The sequence below is a fragment of the Hesperophylax consimilis genome, chromosome 26 (assembly GCF_061612785.1).
Source record: "Hesperophylax consimilis isolate HC1 chromosome 26, BYU_Hcon_1.0, whole genome shotgun sequence".
NCBI classification, from domain to species: domain Eukaryota; kingdom Metazoa; phylum Arthropoda; class Insecta; order Trichoptera; family Limnephilidae; genus Hesperophylax; species Hesperophylax consimilis.
The window spans coordinates 19,262,819-19,286,588 of record NC_142861.1 but is presented as its reverse complement, the minus strand read 5'-3'; the positions used below and the strand labels follow the sequence as shown (position 1 = coordinate 19,286,588).

The 23,770-nt window shown below is 34.6% G+C and overlaps 1 protein-coding gene across 1 annotated transcript in view; it reads left to right on the top strand.

Annotated features, from left to right (window-relative positions):
• 5-HT2A (5-hydroxytryptamine receptor 2A) overlaps positions 1–23,770 on the top strand; it is a 321,254-nt gene that overhangs the window by 260,836 nt on the left and 36,648 nt on the right. Inside the window, exon 4 of the mRNA XM_089647660.1 lies at positions 3,944–4,065. Within this exon, the coding sequence (XP_089503786.1) occupies positions 3,944–4,065 (122 nt within the window). The remainder of the gene's footprint in view (positions 1–3,943; positions 4,066–23,770) is intronic.

The following is a 23,770-nucleotide window of genomic DNA, read 5'->3' as shown; positions in this document are numbered from 1 at the left end:
AAATATAAGATAGAAAATAAAAAATTTAGATCTTATATTTTTATGTAAAATTTTAAATTTTCAGTTGAACAGCCCTGATATATTAATGTTGATTCACTTTCATGTTCTTAGCATTATACCAAGGTTCCCTATTATGTATTATTGTAACAATCATACTACGGTTTCAAGCTACAATTCTATTATAAATAGATTACACACAACTGGTTACTCGTATGCTATGTTAGCTGATGTTTTTAATATGCGTATATCGAATTATAAATCTGTACTGACTAAACATTTTAGTAGTGCATATTTTGATGAGATCACTGCATTTGATTTTTTTTTGTTTTAGTTTCTTATTTATTTATTTTTATCACTTCTTTTTCTTCTCAAAATATATAATTTATTATAGTTCCTTTCTTTTCAAAATGTATTATGACTATTAACAACGTTCATGTTTGTTAATGGCACTTGTGTATAATTGATTGATTTTAGAACTTTGAAATTGCATGTAATAAAAAAAATACTCACTAGCAAACACATTCTCATAATAATGGTTCAAGAGGACGCAATATTCAATATCTTGGCTTTTAGCTATCAGTATATTAATTTTAACACTACAAAATTGCTCACAGTAAGAAAAATAATCACTGGCAAACATATTCTGGTTGACAAGTACAGTTTTTCGTTTTAAAGATATTTTCATTCAGATCTTGGCAAGTTGTAAATGAACTCTAGTACGATTTATAGAAACACAAAGCTTCCGATGTTTTCTGAGACAATATACAAGGAATATTTTAAACAATGTAACCTGCAGATGAAAACGCCCTTACAGATTCGCCGCTTCTGTTAATAGACTCACAGACGGCGGTCTGTAGGTACTTTACACAGCTCTTAAAAATAAGAGATCCGAGATAAAGAAGATTAGCTGTGAGAGAATACAAGAACAATGCAGGAAGGTAAATAGGAAAACTCACAAATCTTCAATAGCGGTATTTACAGGTGAATGAATACGGAATTAAAAAAACGTAAACGGCGGGCGTCACTCTGCAGAGTGTGAATTAACGCCAGAAAAATGCATCATTTTAAATTATAAATTATATCCAGAGTAGAAGATACTCTCAGTCAGTGGCCAGACAGATACGAGGGAACGTTTTTAAGTTCGCGGAATGGGGGGTAAGGAGTGGAAATAAAAATCCAAATTTATTTTTCATTTACTTTTTACATTTACATTTACAAAATTTACTTTCAATACTATAGGATGCGAGGTCGACGCCATAATATTATTTTTCCCGCATGATATCCCCAGCGTTCTACTTACCTGCTGAGCAGAGCAATAATCGGCCATCTTCATTCGCTGTTGGGAACTGGTTCGTCTAGCTGCTCGCGTACGTGACTCGCCTACATTTCTTCTGATATTAATGTCGTGTTAGTAATGTTGCAATAAGTGTAATAAACAATAGATTCTGTGAAACACAAATAATAATAATAATAGTATGGCTACTAAATGCGCGCGTAGTGACTGCCTATATATTTTTCAATTAACTTATTTACACCCTAAAAAAAAGATTTGTCTTTGTCTAAAAAATATTCCGAAACTGCATCCTTCACTTCTTCATAACATGAAAACTTTTTCCACGAAGTACTTTTTTCAAGTTTGGAAAAATATAATAATCGCTGGGAGCCAGGTCAGGACTGTAGGGTGGATGTGGCAAAATTTCAAAGCCCATCTTCTGCAGGGCAGCCATCGCAACACGGCTCTTGTCAACAGGCGCGTTGTCTTGCAGAAAGAGGACACAATTTTCCCCTTCTTTTCTCCTTGATGGCTTCCTTTAATTGCTCTAGAATTGAAGCGTAGTAAACTCCGGTTATAGAAACACCTTTATCTTTGTAATCGATCAACAGGATTCCTTCTGAGTCCCAAAAGACTGTCGCCATAATTTTCTCAGCCGATTGTGACACCTTAAACTTCTTGGGTGGTGGTGTGCCTTTCTTGTGCCACTGCACAGAGTCCTGTTTAGACCCAGGTTCATAATGATGCACCCAAGATTTATCACCAGTAACAATTTGAGCCAACACTCCATCTTTGTATTCCCTACAGAGGTCCAAAAATGCACGAGAACACTCTACGCGCTGTTGTTTTTGAGGCGGCGTGAGCACGCTGACTTTAGTCATGCCAAGATGGTCGTGAAGAATTTTTAAAATGGTTGTATCTGATAGATAGATAGATACTCCCAACCATTTCGACCCAGTTAGACCATGGAATCCCCAATTTGGGTAAATTATGATGCTGAATGTAGTGGGGATGGGAAGGAGATGGGGAAGAGGAAGATGGGAGAGTACCTGGCTATTCAGATCTGGTCACCAAACACGGCTTAAGCTATTTCAAGCAATTTTTTAATTCTGAATGGTGGTCTTACACCAGGGCGATACTGAAAGTATATTCCACTGTGGAACGTGCCGCAAGTATACTATATGTTATTTTAAATTCCATATATTATTCCATAAATAACACAATCAAATTGTTTTTTTTTTAATATCCATATTATTTTGTAAAATTATTAACCTCGACACAGGCTAGTCCTTGTGAGGTTAATAATTAAAATGTAAACAGTGATACCGCATGTAAAGAAATAATTAATAAATAAATCAAATAAAATTTACATGCGCACGCCGGGATTTATACCCGCGACGTGCTAGTCAAGAGCCTTACCCCTCGACGGCCTCGACCACGGAGACCATTTTATCTGTCTTGTTTCTTAATTCAAGTTATTGTACAGCTTAGGCGCAAAGTACAGGGTTTTCCAATAAGAGGTGTTATTTAGATATTCAATCGTAAAAGATCAATGGTTTCGTTGCTTGTGTGGCACGTAGCTCCAGGGTCAAAGTGCAGTAACTACGGGAGGTTACTACATTATGGTAAGAGCAAAAAAGATTAATAACTTTTTCCGAAATTCCAACTTTTTTTCCATACAAAACTACATTCCTACTAAAAATCCTTAGTGGAGGTACACACTTACCCGATAAATTCGCTGTGTACTTGTCGAGCGCGAGACTGGTGACGTTGTTTATTATGTGTCAGTGAAGTTTCCGTCGTTTATTTATTTATTTATTTATTGCATCTCACTATATATAAAACACTTTTTTTCACATAAAAATCAACCTCACTAGGACTAAGCCTGTATCGAGGTTAACAATTTACATTTGAGTGAAGCAAACATAAGAGTAATCACAAATATAAAGTAATTCTAAATACAAACACAAAATATTAAAAAATTAAAGAAAAAATAAGTACAGGGTTTTCCAATAAGAGGTGTTATTTTGATATTTTTCCCGTAAAAGATCAATGGTTTTGTTGCTTGTGTGGCACGTAGCGCCTTCTTGTTGAAAATAAACATTGTACAGATCAATGCCATCCAATTTCGGCCATAAAAAATCATTAATCATCTCTCGATAGCGCAATCCATTCACCGTAACTGTTGCTCCAGCCTCATTTTCGAAAAACTAAGGTCCAATGACTCAGCCGGACCATAAACCGCACCAAACAGTCACACGTTGAGGATAAAGAGGCTTTTCAACAATAACTTATGGGTTTTCCGAGCCCCAGATGCGACAATTTTGCTTGTTGACGAAGCCACCAAGGTGGAATTGGGCCTCATCACTCAAGATAATTTGCATTTGATTCACTCAAGTGAATTTTAATAATTTCAATGCGTTGTTAAAGCGTGTATCGTTCCATTTTTATTAATGGCGTAGTTTCTACTTGTCAAATGTCAAAAAAATGACAGCTTCAAAAGTAACATCTACCGAAATAGCGGGCTATTCAAAATAACACCTCTTATTGGAAAACCCTTTATTTAAAGTTTCTTTGTCCAAATGTAGTTATTGTTTTGAGCTTTGTTGGGAATTTATAGTTCTAACATATTTTAAAGTCACTTTAATGTTATTCATTATGTATTTGCAGGTATCTGGGTATTAGAAATCCCCTGCGCACGAGGCACAGCGCAACCAAGAAGATGGTTGGGATAAAGGTGGCGCTTGTCTGGTTGCTGAGCATGCTGGTCTCCAGTTCTATTACCGTTCTAGGTAAGTTCAATAACTACACAGTGCAATCTGAACCTACACAAAAACAACTGACTTAAATACTAACTAGGAATATAGAAGATTTTTGTGTTCTATTTGGTTTTGAAATGAGAATACGCTTAGTTCCTACCGGGATGTCATTTATCCAGTTCCTACCTATCCATAGCCAACACCTAGCTAGAAAGAAAAGTATTTTAAATTTGGAACAATGGCCAGAAAGATAGTATAAATTCGAGTTCATTTGTTTTTAGAATAAAAAAGGAATGGGACTAAATTGGAAGAGAGTTTGTCGTGTACATAATCTCGTTGGAAAGTAAAACTAAGGAATTAGATTATTTTAAAAGGGCACAATATCATTGTAAGTACTCATTCGTTTTATTGTGGCGATAATTACCTCGAGGCATTACGGTGGAACTTACTATATTGTAATTGTGTTGTGTGCTCATTCGCTGAGTTATAGTGGTAAGTTATTGGTCATCCTCTTTTTCCTTCCTTCCATACATTGTTAATTCAATTCACCCAATCCCAGCAAACACCATTTCATTTCGCTTTGTTTAAATTATTTACAGTCCATCTGTAGCTGTAATTCATAGACAGTACACATATAACAACTAGTAATATAGAAGAAGTATGTGTACAGTGGAAACCAATCATAAAATAAAGGAGAACACAAAAAATACGATGATTGTGCGATTTCGTAATCCAAAAGTCTGGACAATCGGGCCTTAAATTTCCAATACCAATCTGTGTATCATTATCATTATGAAATACAAATCGGATGGCTATATTCGTATATAGGTAGTACGATACTTCGTAGTGAGGCAAGTGAAAGAGAGACAGAGCGTATGTTAAAAAACATAAGGTACTAGTAGGTATGTGAACAATAGACCTCGTGTGATATTGATTTTTAACTATGGCGAAGTATAAAGGTTCTATCCGATACGGCTACCATCCTGGGAGGATTAACTGGACACGGAACACACAAACAAATTTACAGACAAAAAATGCAAAGGGCTCAAGTTGAAATAGGACCTCGCTACATTCAGGCGAATAAGTCAGTGGCGAAATTAGTTTAATTTTTTTATCGGTTTCAATTTATGGAACTCTATTTTTCTCGTTTAGATTAAAAAAACATTATTATTTTATTTCTAAAAAAAATTATCTAAACGAGATCTGCTGTGTAATTATTACTACGCGTGACAGCTGTTTCGCCTTTCGGAAATATAATTGATTATGTTTCCGAAAGGCGAAACAGCTGTCACGCGTTGTAATGTACTGGTTGTTAACTATTTTCTTAGTATGGAATCCGTAGTAAAAGAGAGAGTTTTCAGGGAGATTACAATAGACATTTCGGAGGACATACGTTCCATTCTATCGGAAACTATGAGTTATTCTAACGAGGGAAGCAACTGGAACTGAGCTCCCTCTCTAGGAATCGGCTAGCACCGGCTGTACTCGTAATCATTCGGGAACAGCCGAGATGTTGTCTCTGTGGCGTAAGTACCGACACCTATGGAAATATCTTAAAACTACATACATAAACTGCTACCCGGCTCAGAACAGATATTGTCTAGTGAGTCGGGTAGCGCACATAATTTGTAAACAAATATTGATGTCAATAAACGCCCGGGTTACCGGCAAATTTAAAAAAAATAAAAAAAATAAACAGGATAATAATAACATACTCTACTGACATCTGGTGTACGGCATTGAAACTACAGCCAAATAACAACACTACACGGGTAATAATAATTGCAGCAGAACTTGTGTAAATAAACTGCTTTCTTATAATTACTTTCCATTGTCGTGAGTACAATTCCTAGTCTGGCTAATTCCTCCATCTCGACAAAGCAGCATTTTCCTCTTACTGTGCTGGTAGTATATTTATAGTACATTTTTTAAATTATTATTTAAGTTATTCGTAACTCGGGAACGTTTTTCTTTCTTTATTTTGTTTTTAAAATGACTTATTTCCAGTGAATAGAGTTTCAAGGACTTATGTGTAATAACCCAATGAAAGTTATCTCTTCTTACTGGCCTAAATTCCACCCTCACCTTTACCTGCCACTGTTTAAACATAATAGGGCAAGTAACTAAGACGCTTTTCTCCTAATATCTTCACTGCTGAGTTTCGATAACAAGTATATTATTTGTGACTTAGCCCGTTATTAAGAACCATTAGCAGCTTAGTTGGAGCGACTTGGCATAAATTTGCTTAAAATATGATTCTACACGTTCCCTGCATACATTATAACACGTTAAGGATTTTAAACATCGAATGTAACAAAATTCTCAATCTTAAGGCCCCCGTATACCCAATTTCTACCGATTTATGACTTAAGTTTCTCGTCAACTCTTTAAGTTTTTAAGTTGCAAAAAAAAATTATTTTTGAAGATAAAATCTAAATATTTGTTATGCCGAAAAGTTAATTATATGAATTTCCTTCGATAGAAAAAAATCGCAAATTATGCTCCGAAAATCATTAAGAACACGTTTTGTTCTGTTATTTAATATGTTATTGGCATGAAAAAAATCATAGTGTATCTTTAAATGCAACTAAAGCATTTGACGAGAGATTTTTTGCTCTATTTCAAACGAGTCGTGTTTTATAACATATTTTTACAATTTTTGCCTAATTATTATTATCTTTTAGTATTAGCGCGCTCCCTCTAACATCCATATTTACATATCTCCCTTTCAAACCATCTTGAACGCTTACATGGGGCCTTAAATGTAAAGTGTGCTTCATAAATTACCTATTTTGTTTAAAAATAAGTAACATTACACATATTGTAATGTATTGTAGTGTTTTTAAATACTTGCATTTTTATAATATTTTTCAATGGACGGAGAAAACTAACTGATAAAAAATATATTTTTTAATTTAAGTAAAATCAAATTTAATAATATAATTATTAAATTAGGCAAGTATTTTTTGTTTTTTTTTTATTGTTACAGCTGTTTCGGCTTTCTAGGCCATTTTCAAACTGTGGTTTTAACCACGTTTAGACGACAATAATAATTATATTATTAAATTTGATGTCAATTAAATGTAAAAAAAATAAATGAAGATCTACGTATTAAACACAAAAACAATAAATATGATAAAAATACTGTTAATTTATTAAAAATCAGGTCAAATTATTCGTTTTCCTGTTAAAAACGGGACTTCAGGCCTTTTATAATAATACCTCATCTATTTTTATTCTAAATCATGCGAACACCTCATCACAGGTTCGCCTAGTAAGGTGTTAACAAAACACTACTAATAACCCATTCAGTTATGATTATTAAATTTTTTTGTATAACTTACTTATTATGTAAACAGTATGTAAGAGAAATAAATAAAAATTTTATGACAAGAATATCAAAGACGAATGTAACAAAACTCTTTATGTTATATATGGATATTTTAATTCTTTATAGGGTTTTCAGAAGTGACCTATTTTGATTACAAAATACGTTTCAGTGGGGTGCTTAAATCTAAATTTAGCCGTCAAGAGGGGTATTTCAGCACCCTCTAGAGCAGGGCACGTCAAACTATTGGCCCGCGGATGGATTTAATATATTTAAGCCTTAAATAACGGATCAAAAATTTAATTACTGGCTAGCGGTATTATTTTGTGGTTGACTAACTAACTTCATTAACTGACTCTCAGAATGTTTAAAATCCCCACCAATCATTGGTTATTTCTTATTTAATAGCCATCGAATGAGTTTATTTTATTATGTGACACCTCACAAGAACGCCTCTGACTGTACAGTGTAAAGGCATGGGAGCTATGTCGCCACCTGGTTGGGCAGCGTTGTGAGGCGGGTTAAGATAAGTGCTGTTGGGAGGGATTTATTAATGCGGGTCTTGAATAGGCCCAGATCATATTAAGGAGGATAAACATATGTCGGTAAGTTGTTCCACATACGAGCTATCTTACACATAAAGGTGTCGAAGAAGCGACTCGTTCTCATGAAGCCAACATCAATTGTGAACGGGTGTTCCGCTCGTGTATGTCATCGAGTTTTACACACGTGCATCCATTAAAATACATGTAGAATAGACTCAGCATGCCCACAGTGCGTCTGTATGGTTAGAATTGTTCTTCCTTTGAGAAAGTCCGCAATACAACTATTCAGGTTTTAATGGATCCCATACGATGGTAACTTTTCGACAAACGCCCGATGCCAGACCCCATCAAAGGCTAAAGAGAACATTTTATGGCTTCATCTTGAGATCTAAGAATTATATAATTGAAAATTAACTCTTTTAAAAATTGATAATTTTCTTTGAAAACTGACTTTCCGAAAGATAAAAATTCTAGATTTTTTTAAAGCTTGCAACATACCTCAATTGGGATGTGTACATAAAATTGGGAGTACGATTAGCTCTAGGAAATTTGGGCTTTAATCTAAGAAGTAACCGGAAATATTTATATAGTGCTCTTTTTATTTTATTTTTTTTTAAAGACAAACTTTCTCAGGTTACAAATGACCCAATAATATTTTTAATTTACCAGCATTACTAAATGAGGAAGACTTTGCTTCTGCTATGATAAAGGACTTAGCAAGCCGACGATCTGAACCCACGATGTCTGGGTAAATTGCCGATGTATTTGTCAACTCAGCCACCTACCCTTTATTATAAGATGAGAACAAAAGAGATTGTCAGTTCAAGATCCCTAATTATGTATCGGGATAGAACTGGGGTCTAACCAACATACAACTGGTTTATTGATTAAAGCTACTTGATGAGTACACGATAGTTTACTTAAATGTATTTAAAATAAGGTAATGTAGAATTATAAAACAGAAAAATATTCAAAAATATATATTTATTGACGTGGCGTGTTTACAAAAATACTCTTCTTTAAATATGCCCATGTGTGTACAAAACTTCTCTTCTCTAAAAGTGCCCATGTGTTTACAAAAATACTCTTATATAAATATGCCCATGTGTGTACAAAAATACTCTTATTTAAATATGCCCATGGGTGTACAAAACTACTCTTCTTTAAATATGCCCATGTGTACAAAACTACTCTTCTTTAAATATGCCCATGTGTACAAAACTACTCTTCTTTAAATGTGCCCATGTGTGTACACAACACTCGAGAATTGGTGGGTACATTTGAACTCGTGCACTACACATATTCTATTCTTCGGGAATCCTATCCAAACATCTTAATACCAGTTGCGTCACGTGACTTTATTCACATTTTTCCAGGAAAACGGGTTGATAGTCGATTAGTTTGTTGGTAGCCAATTTTTCCCTAATAGTACTGAAATTTTAGAAAACGGCTGCAGCTCGTATGATGATCTTCGATTACACATCTGCCCTGATGTAACGTTGGCTAAAGACGAAGGTAGCACAACACGGCATAATACCCGAAAAATAAATCACGATATACAGTCAAGTCTTTAATATTTAGATATCAGGCTCTTCATTTAGTAAATACAGCATAAAATACTTTTGAAATGTCATTTCCTAGAACATGTCCGTTCATTCTTAAAAGTAAAACTCATGAATATTTTTTTGAATAAATTTTGAATATTTTCTTAAATAATAATTCCTTATATTACGAATAAACGTGTATTTTAATGTATCCTACTGAAGAGACTTAAGATCTCTCCATATTTTTTTTATTTTATTTAAAAAGCGAATAATCTTTTTGAATTATCTGTAAATTCTTAAAAATGTGGAATAAACAAAAGCCACCGCACGCCCCTGGCAAAATCAAATGTGCAACACATTAAAGAGATGAAATATTGCATTCGAAGCGCGCTAGAAAAGATATTCGTCACAAAAGCACATATCTATTTTTAGTCGTATTTGAAGCGCCAGAGACGTTATAATGGAACTAGAATCACATATAACCTTACTTTTTAAAAGTTACGCTCGTCGCACTTGGAACCTTTTCAATGCAAGGTGATTAATACACAGTAATGAATAACGAATATCTTAGTTGTTTGTGTAAGTGAAAAGCAGTAATTACTTTGTGGCTTACAAAATATAAATAGACTAGCGTGAACCTTTGAAAAATCACGGGATATTATAATTGTAAGTAAAAAAAAATATTTGCCTCAGGATCATTGCCTTTCAAAAGAAGAAATTTATATTTTAACCAACTTGAAAAACTCGGGTTACTATCGGACGAATGTCTAAAGCAAACAGGAGATTAAAAATGCCGGGAAATTGAAAAGAGCTGCTCAAAAACAGTTGAAGGACATCACTGCAACAATGGACAATTTTATGTAGGTACGGTTCAGGAATCCAGGAGGTTAAACAATATTTGGTTTTAAGACGTGGACGCCGTACTGTTTTTCCTTGTGCGTTTATTCTAAACTATTTTTTCAAACTGGTGTACAAGATACCTCAAGAATTAATCATCCGAATTTGTTCAAATTTACAACACATGTTCTTCATAATATTATCTAAGATATAACATAGATTTTTTTTGATTGAATGCCAAGCTCATAAGTTATAAAATGTTTCAGCTGTCATTTCTACATTTTTTTTAAATGTCCAACATCTTAGCTACTTTTTTTCAGACGTCTGACAGAGAAAATAAATACACCATCAGCAAGGATTTTCAAAAGAGGATCCTACTTGATGACTCATATTTCCGTTATTTTTATTATTCCGTTTTATTTTAAATTACCTATCTATAAAACTACTATGTATTTACTCGTATATGTGTAAAATTAAAATAATTTTTTAACTCTTGACAGGCCAAGATGCCAAATAAAACGTTTGTAACCAAGTGGGTCTTCCGACGACCCTATGCATTTTTCAGTCTTATAGGCTTTTAAACTTTGGAAATCCCAATTATTAAGTCAATTATTAATGGTAACTTATGTATTTGCGTAGTAATTCATAAAATACTAAAATGAAATGTCAAGTATTTGAGCTAATATAAGGAGGGTAGTAATTTTGGGTACTACCTACTCCCCCACTTGGCTGCGGGATAGTTAAAAGCTACTTCAAAATTTATTTTTATTTTTAAACACATTTTTCTCAAAGCCAAGGAGGTAGAACCCCTTAAGTTAAAAGAAATTTACATATTTCACTTTCTTAACTTAAAAATATACTATTTTTTTCTTGATAAACTAATGTTTTTAAGACAATTTTTTTATGCATAGCACAAACGATAATAAATTATTATAAGCTATAATTAGTCGCCTGTAATAAACACATTTTGATCGGGCAGTTTTCGGCCGCGTACTAGTGCTGGTAACGGGTGATTTTTCGCGTAATTTCGCGCTAACGTAGACCTCTAGAAAAATTGCGATAACTTCAAAAATAGTTGTTTGATTTCAATAATTCTTTTTGCAAATTATTTATTTTATTTCATTTTATTTTATTATAGTTAGAAAAGTATTCTTCATCCTTAAACTAGTGCAGAATTTCACATAAAGTAGGAAAGTTTTGAAAAAAATAATATTTTTTTTACATAACATCTTTATCTTACAAATTATACACAAAATTTTTTCTAAATGTAAAATAAAAATTATTATTGCATGGTTATAACCCTACAGACGCTATATAGCAAAAACTCAAGTATATTGGAACCCGTATTTTAACGTGACCCGCGCTCCACTAACAATCTATCAAAAACGTATAAATACGTGATCCGCTCTCTAGCATTAATTTGCTAAAAACGTATTAATACGTGATCCGATCACAATGTGTTACAAATTGAAAATATCTCCCGAGTAAAAACAAATGCCGCCGACGGGAATTGAACCCGCACCTTCTGATGTCCGGTCAGGTTCACTGGACCACTGAGCTACGTCGGCTTATTTCCAACACGCCAAATAATTCAATATGTACAAGTACTTCAATCAACAATTACTGCCCATTATATTTTTTCACCTGTAAACAACCAACTTTATTTTGTAGGAAAGCCTTTCCTGCAAAATAAAGTTGGTTGTTAAACCTTTTCTATAAAATAAAGTTGGTTGTTAAGCCTTTCCTACAAAACAGAGCAAACGCAGGTGCATGAACACGTGTTCCGATATATTCGGAAAGAACTAACATTTTAATGCCATGGGATTCATGGAGTGAGGATTGTCTAGGTCTTGGCGGCGTGTACGTCTGCCCACCTACTGTGCGGCGGGACAGATTTGGAGAGACTGGACTCTCTCGACCCATCGTCTTGCGCCACAATGGGAGACCTTCTGGACACACTGACCGCCTGATTTCTACCTACCCCCCGTATCTTTTACCTTCCCTGATCTTCCTCTCCTTCCTTTCCTTAAAAACGCTCAACACAACACCCCCAAAGACAACATAGGTAACATTTTCCTCAGGGCCTCCTATGTGAAGCTAATGTAAATATATATATATACCTACTAGGAAACGGCTCGCTGTCCCGTTTTAACAGTATTTTAATAAATCAACAATACTCATTTTTCTCCGCTCATTTTAGACACTAGATAAAAATTACCTTTTATATTTTTGAATTAGGGCCCGTTCCCACTTCCGTTTTCAAATCGGGGGCGGGTCCCGTTTTCAAAACGGATGCCCTAGTGGCTGTAGTGGATGTATGGAGCTGTTCACACTTGTCCGACACGATTTGAAAACGGATCCGACATTTTTTGTCGGATGGCTCGCCTACGCAGCGCGTCCGTTTTCAAATCGTGTCGGCACACGCTCGCTCATAGTGTTGTATGGAGCTGTTCACACTTGTCGTCCAGTCGTTCCGGCAGAGTCCCCGCCAAACCCCGACCCCTCCCCGCCCGCTCCCTGTCGCAAGGAAGCAGGCACGCAGCGTGCTTGTATTTGGTTATTTTGTTAAGTAAATAAATCAAAACTACAATAATGGATAAGGAAATAAATCCCGAAAATTTAATACCACTGGTCGAAGAAAGAGTATGGTAATATTTTATCTTTAACTAAATAAAAACAAAACACTTGGTGTACACAACTTTTTTACATCAAAATTTTTATTTTTATTTTTTTAAGTTAACTTTTTTTTAATTTTAAAGCTTTAATGACACGGAAGAGCGTATTAGTTTAATAAACACATAATAAAAAATATTTGAGTTGTTATTGTTTTCTTACTTTAAAATATCGATAGCCTTTCTTACTTTAAAATATCGATAGCCTTTCTTCAGGACAAATGCACTTTCTCAATTTTGTATTTTGATATGTTAAGCTCTCTGAAACTCATTCCAGTAGATGGTTAAAGGAAGTGATAGACATTCTCTTAAGCCATTAAGCGCCCTTGAGGTGATTTTTCATGGTGAAAACGGCGTTATATAAATAATCTAATCATTATTATTCTAAAATAATTAAAGAACTTTAGTTCATCACTTCTCAACTCACCAATTAACACTTGGAAAATTCCTACAGAAAATCATTCGGCTATGATTGGGTGTACCCAAAATTTTCTTTTCACTTTTTTCCTTCTTTTTAATAAGTACAACATGACAACAAGAGCTTCATCGTCGTCCATTGCGTACCATTACTGAAGAATGAGCTAATAACATGTTTTTGTTGAATCGACAATTATTTTTTTTCGTAGAGTATGGTCCGTTTTTAAAACGGTAGTGTGAACAGGGCCATTGGCCATCCGTTTTTAAAACGGGACCCGCCTCCGATTTGAAAACGGAAGTGGTAACGGGCCCTTAGAAATATACTAAAATATTAAAAAAGTGCAATATTTTAATTTCAAATATGAAACAAGTTGAAAAAGCTTTCACAAACATTTCGAATCAATATGTCGAAAAAATTACGAGAATTTAATTTAAAAAAACAGTCCTTTTATTTGATGAGCTTGCAAAAAAGCTGTCATTTCACTATTTACCTCGTTCAAACAATAAAAAATTATATGCATTTTATTTTTGTTTATTTAGGAAACAGACAGGAACATTTGAATTAATTTTACGTTTAAATTGAATATAAGATAAACCAGTTAAATTCCATTTACAATCTTTTTTATGGTTACAGGTAAGAAAGAAAGTGAATATTTAAAGACATCGGTAAAGAATGAATCAAAAGAATAGACGAACAATAAAAAATAATCGCTGTGATTAAGGTACATTGTAAGGTTAATTTGTTTTTAAAATTTTTTAGGGTACGGTGGAAAATATCTTAAAGAAGCCATATTGTAACACATGAATAAGTCATCACAAAAATTCCATTTTCATAACAATAATAAAAATAATAATAAAGTACAGTAGTAATGAGAGTTCGATTTACGTAGACAAAAAGTGAGCGATGTAAATTTAACATTTTACAAGACGTATGATGTGCGATAACTTGATTAAAAGTAATTTGTTTACCGGAAGTTATAAGCTCAAAGAATAGTTTTAAATTGTGATTACTACTTAAAAATACTAAATACGAAAAGAAATGAAAATAAAAAAGATTATGATTAAAAAATGTATAGGGTTTTCCAATAAGAGGTGTTATGTGTATTTAATTCCGGCCATAAAATGATTTTTATGGCCGGAATTGGATGGTATTGATCTGGACAACGTTTACTTTCAACAAGACGGCGCTACGTGCCACACAAACAACGAAACCATTGATCTTTTACGGGAAAAGTTTCCGGACCGTGTTATCTCTCAAAGAGGTGATCACAATTGGCCACCGAGATCTTGTGATTTAACACCTTGCGACTTCTCCCTTTGGGGCCACGTGAAAGAAAAGGTCTACGCCAACAGCCCAGCGTCGATTCAAGACATCAAAGATGGAATTCGTGGGGCTATCGAGGACATTAGGCAGACACTTTGCGATTTGGTTATAGAAAATTTCATGAAAAGGATATGGTCCTGTAGGCGTGGTCGTGGTGGTCATTTGACTGATGTTATTTTTCACTATTAACGACATACCTTCCTCTTTATAATGAAATAAACATTCGATCATTTTTATGCAAAAATGGCATTTTTCTTTGAATATCAAAATAACACCTTTCATTTGAAAACGCTATATAAGTGAAATGATTGGAGTATTTGAAAGGAGTCATGCTATTTTGTTTTTATCTGCCACAGAGGAAATTCGAATAACAGGAGAACCGTCATTTTTTCTCATAAATATATAACAGTTTTTTGTCCACAGGTATATTAATAATTCCCAGAGAATAATAAAAAAATCCGATGTTCCGGATCCATTTTAGCACAATGTGCTGGTAATATGTAAAAGTTTTATTAAATTTACGCGGTAAAAGTCAATCTAAAAATAATGTGTCTGAAATAAAATCGTATTTTCAGATAAAATGAAACTATATTCAAGGATAATGGATTAAAACTGTCGAAAAATAACACAAATATATTGAAGGTATCACTGGACACGGATTATACGAAATATTTTTAAATAAAACATTTTTATTTACCTCAATTACTATAAAAGGAATCTGACTGCATTTGGGAAATTCTTAATTTTAATTTTTAATTACGTAAATCGAAAATTCACTTTAGTTTTATGAGATGACAGGTACAATGATTTCTGTTGATGACATTTTCTTTTGTTGGTATTTCTGATATGAGTGGCTAGAATTTTAACTATTTACTATATGCAAATACTAGGTAGGTACTATTTTGGCAAAACTTGAAAAATATTTAGATATTGTAATGATCTGCCCTTTCTACTTCAAACTTTTTCCTTCTCTTCTTTCTACGATAAATTTTCTTTAAGTCCCATAGGTAACTTTCCATAAGGCTTTGGTTATGTATATATCCGGGGTAGGAAGGTCCTCCCTGCCGTCTTTCGATCCCTTGCCTCTCTCTTTATTACACACCCCTTCAAGTGTGTACATCCTAGTTTGTCTACGTGACGTACGACCTTGAACGTACTCATTTCACGTGACGGTTCAGTATAAAAAGGCTTCACCGAACGTTGTGTTGGTTTTTTGTTTCTCGGTTTAGAAACCTAGTTATCTATGTATGTGTGGTATCCCTTGGTTCTTTTGAGATAGAGTGAGTTGAATCCATTACCGCTGTGTTTTAAAGCCATCTCATAAACCTGATTTTTCTGAGTCGCCTGCTCTTCAAACTAGCTACGTGAGTCTACCTGTCATAGGGTTATGTGAGTATTAAGTGTTAGATTTTTTATGTGTGATGAACATACGATAAATTTATGGTGTTAGTTGTCGGCGCCATCCATGTATATATTTTGGAAGGGGAAGGAGAGGAAGGAAATGAATTTTTTTTAAGTTAAGATTGGCTCCTCCTCTTTACCAAACAAAACCGATGGATGATAATTTGAGCAAGGCGATCGATATCTGCGTGTCTGGATATCACAACCGGCCGGGTCTCCCCTTGTTCCAAATCGGCAACCGTCACGCCAGAATAAAGAAAACCAGGTCTCATCACCAATTTCAGAATTGCTCCAACCTCAAACACCTCCAGGAAATCTACTTTACTGAGTGTAGAAGGGGAAAACCATGACATCCCTTGTCACGAATCTAGTCGCGAAAATGTGACACGTAAGGTCCTAAGTTACGTGCCACCTCTAGAAAACGTTGTAACTCCCTCGTCGTCGGGGATTTACATCCCTTTCTAGGTCAATAACATAGATAACACACGACGATCTTGTCGACATTTAGCCTGCTTTTTAGCGATAGGTTGTGTGCCTACTCATTCAGCCAATTATCATGTGAGATATATGTAAGGTCTACTCGAAATGCCAAATTTAGGATGAGGACTGTCTGTATTTTAATATTTGGTTCTAGTAATTATTTTATGAGGTTACTAGCATCCTCGTGTATTAGGTATGGGTAACTTCTACTGAATACCTATCCTCTCAGGTAGGTATAAACGGATAATTGGTTTGATATTTGCATTTAATTTAAAGAGGCTGCCTACCTCTCGAAAGGTACCTGTTGAGAAAAGTTGTTCGGTTGGTAGTTTTATTTCGGAGATTACGATCTCCCTCTTTTGCCTCTAGATTTGTTTTTGTGCATCCCAATTCGTAACTTGGAAAGTCAAACAATAGATGAAAAGTATTAAATTAGAAAGTCAAATAACAGAAGAAAAGTATTCATTTTGTTCTATCTGGTTGCATCCGATCGCTTTCAATTCGGGAGGTCATACGCTAGCAAAACTTCCCCTTCGACTGACTGTACACCGCGCCTCTCGGCCTCATAGTGCTCGCTGTTTCAATTGTACGCCAGTGTTGTGGTAGGTACCCTGTAGATAGGTATTTTTATACTGCAAATTTATATTGGTTGGCCTAATTTGTAATAGGTATTTTATGTTTCGTCGGCGATTCAATACCTACCGCAGGGACAACGTCATGATTTGATTCGCAATGTTTTAAAAGAATAACAGATCGGCAGGTAGGTAAATTTTCGATATGACCCTCGGTCCAAGGCGTTCCCCTAAAAACAAAAGTTATCGGCCTACATATGAAAGGTCGTTGACTCGTCTCTCGCTCACAGCTGATTGACAGTTCGCCTAGCACATCCCTTTTAATGATAACATTATTTGGGCGGCAGGTGTCGTAAACTTAGTTCCTGTACCTCGGTTGTATCCGTCTTTTAAAAGGGTCCTCTGAAATTTAATAAATAATATTAAAAAACTCACCCAGTTAGTCATCTCTCATTCTCAGCGTGAAGCTTACCTGGTTACACTATATAGCTAAATCACTTCAATTTTTGATCTCCCCCCTATCGGCTTCTTTCCTCATTTTAGCGAAATCCTTGCAATCTGTTCAATTTTGGTCCCCTCCCTACGACTTTAAAAGGGTAATTAAATATTCCTGTAAATAAAATTGTACCTCCCTAATCTGTCAGGATTCGAACCCACAAATAATAATTTATTTGATTCTCTGGTTTTCGGTTTCCGTGGATAGAATGCCATCTCGCCAAATCAATAACCTAGCCCGATTAAACACTTCCTGCCTTTATACGTTCACTCTGTTTTAAAAACGCAATCATTATTTTTATCATTTCCATGTTTTTAAGACAAGTCACTTAATTTTCGTAACTACATAGTTACGAAATCACGTTTAATCTAACACACTTTCACTTCACACAAACACCGGATCAATAATATTTCTCTTTAATTCAATATTCCACAATATTCTCTAATACCATTTGAATTCAATAATTAACTGTAATTTCACATATCACTTCTGACTTGTATTGATTTCTCGGAGCTGTCAACGTACTCAAGTTCAAAGACCGACTGCCCGTATTTTATCCCTTTCTGTCGGAATGTGTTTACTCAAGGCCTATAATCTATCCCGTGTTGCTAGTCTAGACAAAAAATTTTTAGAGCACGTTCGTTTATTATTTATCGTTTATTTATGTGGATATTCAAAACATCACAATATTTAGGTATGTGTCATAAATCAAGAAAAATTTTAAAAAGGTAAGGTTATTATAAGTTATAGGTTCACATAGCACTCTCTTTAGGGTGAATTGCCTAATACAAAAAAAAAAAGTTATAGGTTAGGTTGGGTTATTATAGGTTAGGATAGGTTATTTTAGGATAAGTTAGGTTGGGTTATGATAGGTTAGGTTACGTTGGGTTATGCTTGGTTAGGTTAGGTTGGGTTATTATAGGTTAGGTTAGTATATAGGTTAGGTTGGATTAATGTAGTTTAGGAAAGGTTAGGTTAGGATAGGTCAGGTTAGGTTGGTTTGGGTTATTATAGGTTAGGTTAGGTTAGGTTGGGTTATTATAGGTTAGGTTGATTATTATTGTTCATCGTCCAGGGGCAAGAAAATCGCCAGTATCAATCGCAAGTTGATAGGAAGATCATTTTCAATATTCAAGCCCATTTAAGTCTTTGATTCAAGGGGATATAATAATATAATAATCAGTCGGGTATGCCATCCACCGTCCCCCCCCCCCCCCCCCCCCCTCCCCCACCCCCTCAGCGATAAGGGTTCATTTTCCTTTATCTTGTCAAAGTCAGACGGATTTTCATTATTTTTATGCTATTTACCATTTCCGTTACTGTTAGGAATTGATATGCTTATTTTACGATATTTCCTTTATTTCGCATTTCGATATCTCGCATCAATAGCCCATCACACTGTTCAGCCAGCGGGTTTCCAAGTGTTTCGGAAATCTGCTTTCATGTCTGTCCTAACCCCAGCTTCATTGTCCTAACCTAACCAAACCTAACCTAACTATACCTCACCTAACATTTTACACAACTCAGCCAGCGGGAGTTCAAAAGCTAATCTGTTTATATCTGACCAAACCTACCTCTTATGTTTTAATATATGACCTAAATTAACCTCACCTAGTCTAACTAACCTAACCTTTTACACAACTCAGCCAGCGGGATTATATGATCTAACCTAACCTCACCTAACCTAACATAACCTAATCTTCTACACAGTACAGCCAGCGAGTTTCCAGTGGTTTCCGAAAACCTAATCTCAAATCTAACTTAAAAGCAGAAAAATTCTCTTTTGCTTTTCCTTCAAAATTAACGAAAGTGAGTTCTGGCGTTAATAAACTTGCACAGCTCAACTTTTTCGGATTGAAACGTTATTTCCATTATTCAATGTGAAGTTAATATATCTAAAAGTGTTTAACAGTAAAAATAAATTATTTTTTATTTTTTGTGTTTGGAAACCAGTTTTTACGTTAACGGAAAGGGAAGTAAAAAATCTACGACGGCCTAGCCTGATATAAAACTGAGCAACAAATTTTCTCAGATTGAGAAAAAACCAAAATTAAAGGGATTAAATCACTCCAGCAATTCTAAATAATAGTTGTAGATCAATTCTAAATATAGAATTGCTACAGTGATATATTATATAAGTTATATTTCCCGCCTACAGACATAAAATAAACCCAAAGCAAACTATCAATGGAGAAATTAAATTTAACTAATACTAAAAATATCTTCTTGGTATTAAAATACACTTGAGATCGGGAGTATTCAGTAAATTTTTTGGTTCGTTAAAGATTATGGTACTTTACTATCGTAAGATAATTACAATGCATCTCCAGCAGGATATAGGTCCGTTCGTAACTATTCGGGTACAACCGACATGCTATCTCTGTCAGATGGTTAAAGTGCCGCTATCTATGTAAAACTCTTAAAACTACATTAACTTGCTAATTATAACTTAGATCTATGCACTCCACCGACATCTGGTGGGCAGTATCGAAACTACAACCAAATAACAACACAACAAGACTTAATACATAAATTTTTTAAGGAACTTAATAGTAATATCCAACTCCAAATCATAAATGATGTCACTGCTTTCCATCAACATTTTAAAGTTAAGTTTTCAAGATGTTTTTGCTACGTTAGTTAAATCGATGGCACCACTATTTTCCCCAAGGTAAGTTTTCAAATGGGGACCTAATTACATTATCTAACTTGTTAGCAGATATCAAAGCAAATAGAATAATTTTCTTTTCAAAATCAAGATACGAATACAATGTCGTCTCATTGTGTGCACACATTTTCAAAGTATCATTATTTTTCATCCCCTTTGAGGTTCCAACCACGAGATATGGATTTATTGTTACAATGTCCTCCCAAAGCGGATGTTTCTTTGTATCTGAAACAGATTCGTCAAACCGGAAGGAAGCTTTATTTACAACAAAAGATCGGATTCCGTTCCTTGACTGTTTGTGGAGAGCGGAAATAGAAAAATTCATAGCCCACTTTAAATAATAATAAAATCCAATCTTCTTCGTGGATTACAAAAACAGTAATACAAAAATGATTCGGGTCCCAGCTTCTTCAAATAAATACAAAAATTATTCGGGTTTTTTTTATCAATATGTTTTATCGAAAAACAAATTAACTAACAATTATTACGTAACTACAACCAAGTCATTGAAGCAGGTTTACGTGAGATGGAAAAGCTGAATCCACTAATGGTGGACTGAATTTGGCGCTAGCAAAAAATTACACAAAGAAGCGAAGCAAGCAGTCCACAATGGAGTACTGGTACACTGATGTAAGGCAGTGAGGCATGGAACTGGCAAATGAAGGACGAAAACAGATTGAATGTTGTAGAAATGAGATGCCTTAGGCGTATGTGTGGTAAAACCGTGTATAATTGTGTGAGAAATGTAGAAATGTAGAGAGTAATGAGTAAGATTAAAAAATGTACGCTTAGATGGCTTGAGCATGTACGAATGAACGAAGATAGGAGTGTAGGGAGAATATAAGACGCGAATGTGAAAGGTATAAGAAGTCGTGGAAGCCCGAGGAAAACATGGCACGATCAAGTGAGAATCAACCAGACACCTGAGTCGGGCCATGTCAGGAGTCGGATACAGATAACAGATGAGTATACAGGGTGTATCGGCAAGTACCCGACAAACTTTAACCAGCTATTCCTCAGCACATTTGGAGTAAAAAATGTTATGGGCGCTTTGCTATCCGGTAACATTTTTTTTCCATTAAAAACAAAAAATAAATAAAAAATCCACACTCCGTCACTGTCATTTGAATTGTTTTTAGTGTTCAACAGCTGTTATTAGCAAGTGTGTCAAAAAGTGTCCTCGCTCTTTCGTACACACTAAATAATAATAGTTAAAAATGAGACGAATGGTGCCGTGCCATTTCGTTGTGATTGTAAAAGCGCGCCAACGTAGGTACGTACGTACATTATTCAACGAAACTCGAACAAAATATTGCCAGATGGGTTTTCAAACTTTGACAAAGGATAAAACATTGGTGAAATGTGGTGAAAATATGAATAGTAAATTTTTTATTAAAAAAAATGCCCATAACATTTTAAAAATGACATTTACCAAATGCCAAAGTGCCCATAACATTTTTTACTCCAAATGTGCTAAGAATAACTGGTTAAAGTTTGTCGGGTACGTGCCGATACACCCTGTATATCAGACCATGTATTAATGTGAATGAGGTATGAGTTCCTGTGAGAAAACGGCGTGATCATTAATTAGTTAGTTAGTTCATATTGGTTATTGTTTTAAATTTCTAATTGACACGATGTTGCTTCAAACATCTTATGTTTATTTTTCATTCATCGTGGGTAGGCTTAGCAATTGTGCCTTCATTCATTTCATTTCATTTCTTCACATGAATTATCTTTAAAAGTACGATAATTCACTCTGGGGAACTAGCAAGGTCACATTGATTATAAGTAAGACCCATTTTCCGAAGTATTCTGAATCAATAAGCAGCATGTGCAAGTTAATTTCTGTGCCAATTTTTTGCAGCATTATTTTTTGACATGTGGACAAGCTATTCTAGGAAAAAAGCGGGCTCGCTAAACTAACCACATTGTAGTCGACGTCAACTTCGGCTACTCAACAATATTGTTGATACAACTTGTTACTTTTATCGTGTCAGTGTTGGTTTTTATGTCATGGTCTCAGGTGGTCTGGCACGATCAAATTGATAACTTTACCATATCGGATCGGTAGGCTCAACTTTTTACAATTTTATATCGATATCCCTAGCACGGTTGCGCTATCGATACGATGGCAACGCTGTAGAATTTGTTAATGATTGACATTCCTAAAGATCAAACGGTTACGTAAAAATTGAAAATATTAGTAAATTAACGATGCCGAATTGAAATACTAACAATCGTATACATTGAGAGTAAAAAGCTTGTTGATTAGTTAACGATTTTATTGTCATATTTGAACAACTTTCGTTTCTCCAAGCTGGAACGGAATCAATCGATGAATTAATTAAGTCTGTGGATCGCGTATAAGATTTCTATCAATTCTAATAACTTCGTTAGTTCATCTCCATTTAATAATAAACCAGTTATTTTACACAACGAATGGCGTTATTCAAAAATTTGTGTATATTGACAGCTAACCGACACCTTGAAGGCCGCACTAAAAGCTGCGGCTTTTGTCTACTAACTGTCGGAATCATATGCCGACAGCGCTCGCAAATATCGTTAACTAACCATAGATGACGGATTTAGTCAATATCGAACTCATATAAGGTTTTATCTATCGACCGTGCTTGATACCTAGCCATACCCCATTACGATAAATGAAAAACAACAAAATACAACAAGCATCGAATTTGCGAATCAAAATAGATCGCCATGAATATTGCATGAAAATGATGCTGTTTGGTCAGCGGGATATTTGCATATTATGCACATATAAATTGAAGCAAATCTCGCAAACAGGTACTCGATATTTCAAATATTCATCGTAAATTACAAACATCATGAATAAAATATTAATTCGTTTTTATTTTCGCTATACGGGATTTTTAAACGTAACGTGATTTTGCAAATCCTCCGCTGGGGGTTCTTTAGCAAAAGATTTTAGGTTGTGAAGGATTATCATGCTAGACTTGTTTGCGATTTTTGAGAACCCATAGAAGTTGAAGGACAAATGTTTTAACTCGGCCGTTTAGCATTTCATCTGTTTGTAAATTTTTTTGTAAGTTCCGTTTCCTTTTTCGAAAATCTTCTGAATTGTTTGTATTATTTAAGCATTACTTTGACTTTGGTAGTTGCCATAAAACAAGATAAGTTGCCATAATAACTAATAAATTCCAAATAATCACAATGATTTCAAATTTAAAAAAGAATCTCTACTGAACCATTAAAACAGCCATTCTCTTAAAACGGAACGTACAAACAAATCTACAGTCAAATGAAATGCAAAATGGTTGAGATAAAATAGGATTTAGCGTCCCTGAATCAATAATGTACTTATAATGAATATTTACACATTTGAACTAATTTAGTCTCCCTTTACTTATAAATGCGGTGTAAATATAACGCGGAGCATGAGGTCGGAACAGTGAAAATTTTGACGGTTAAAATG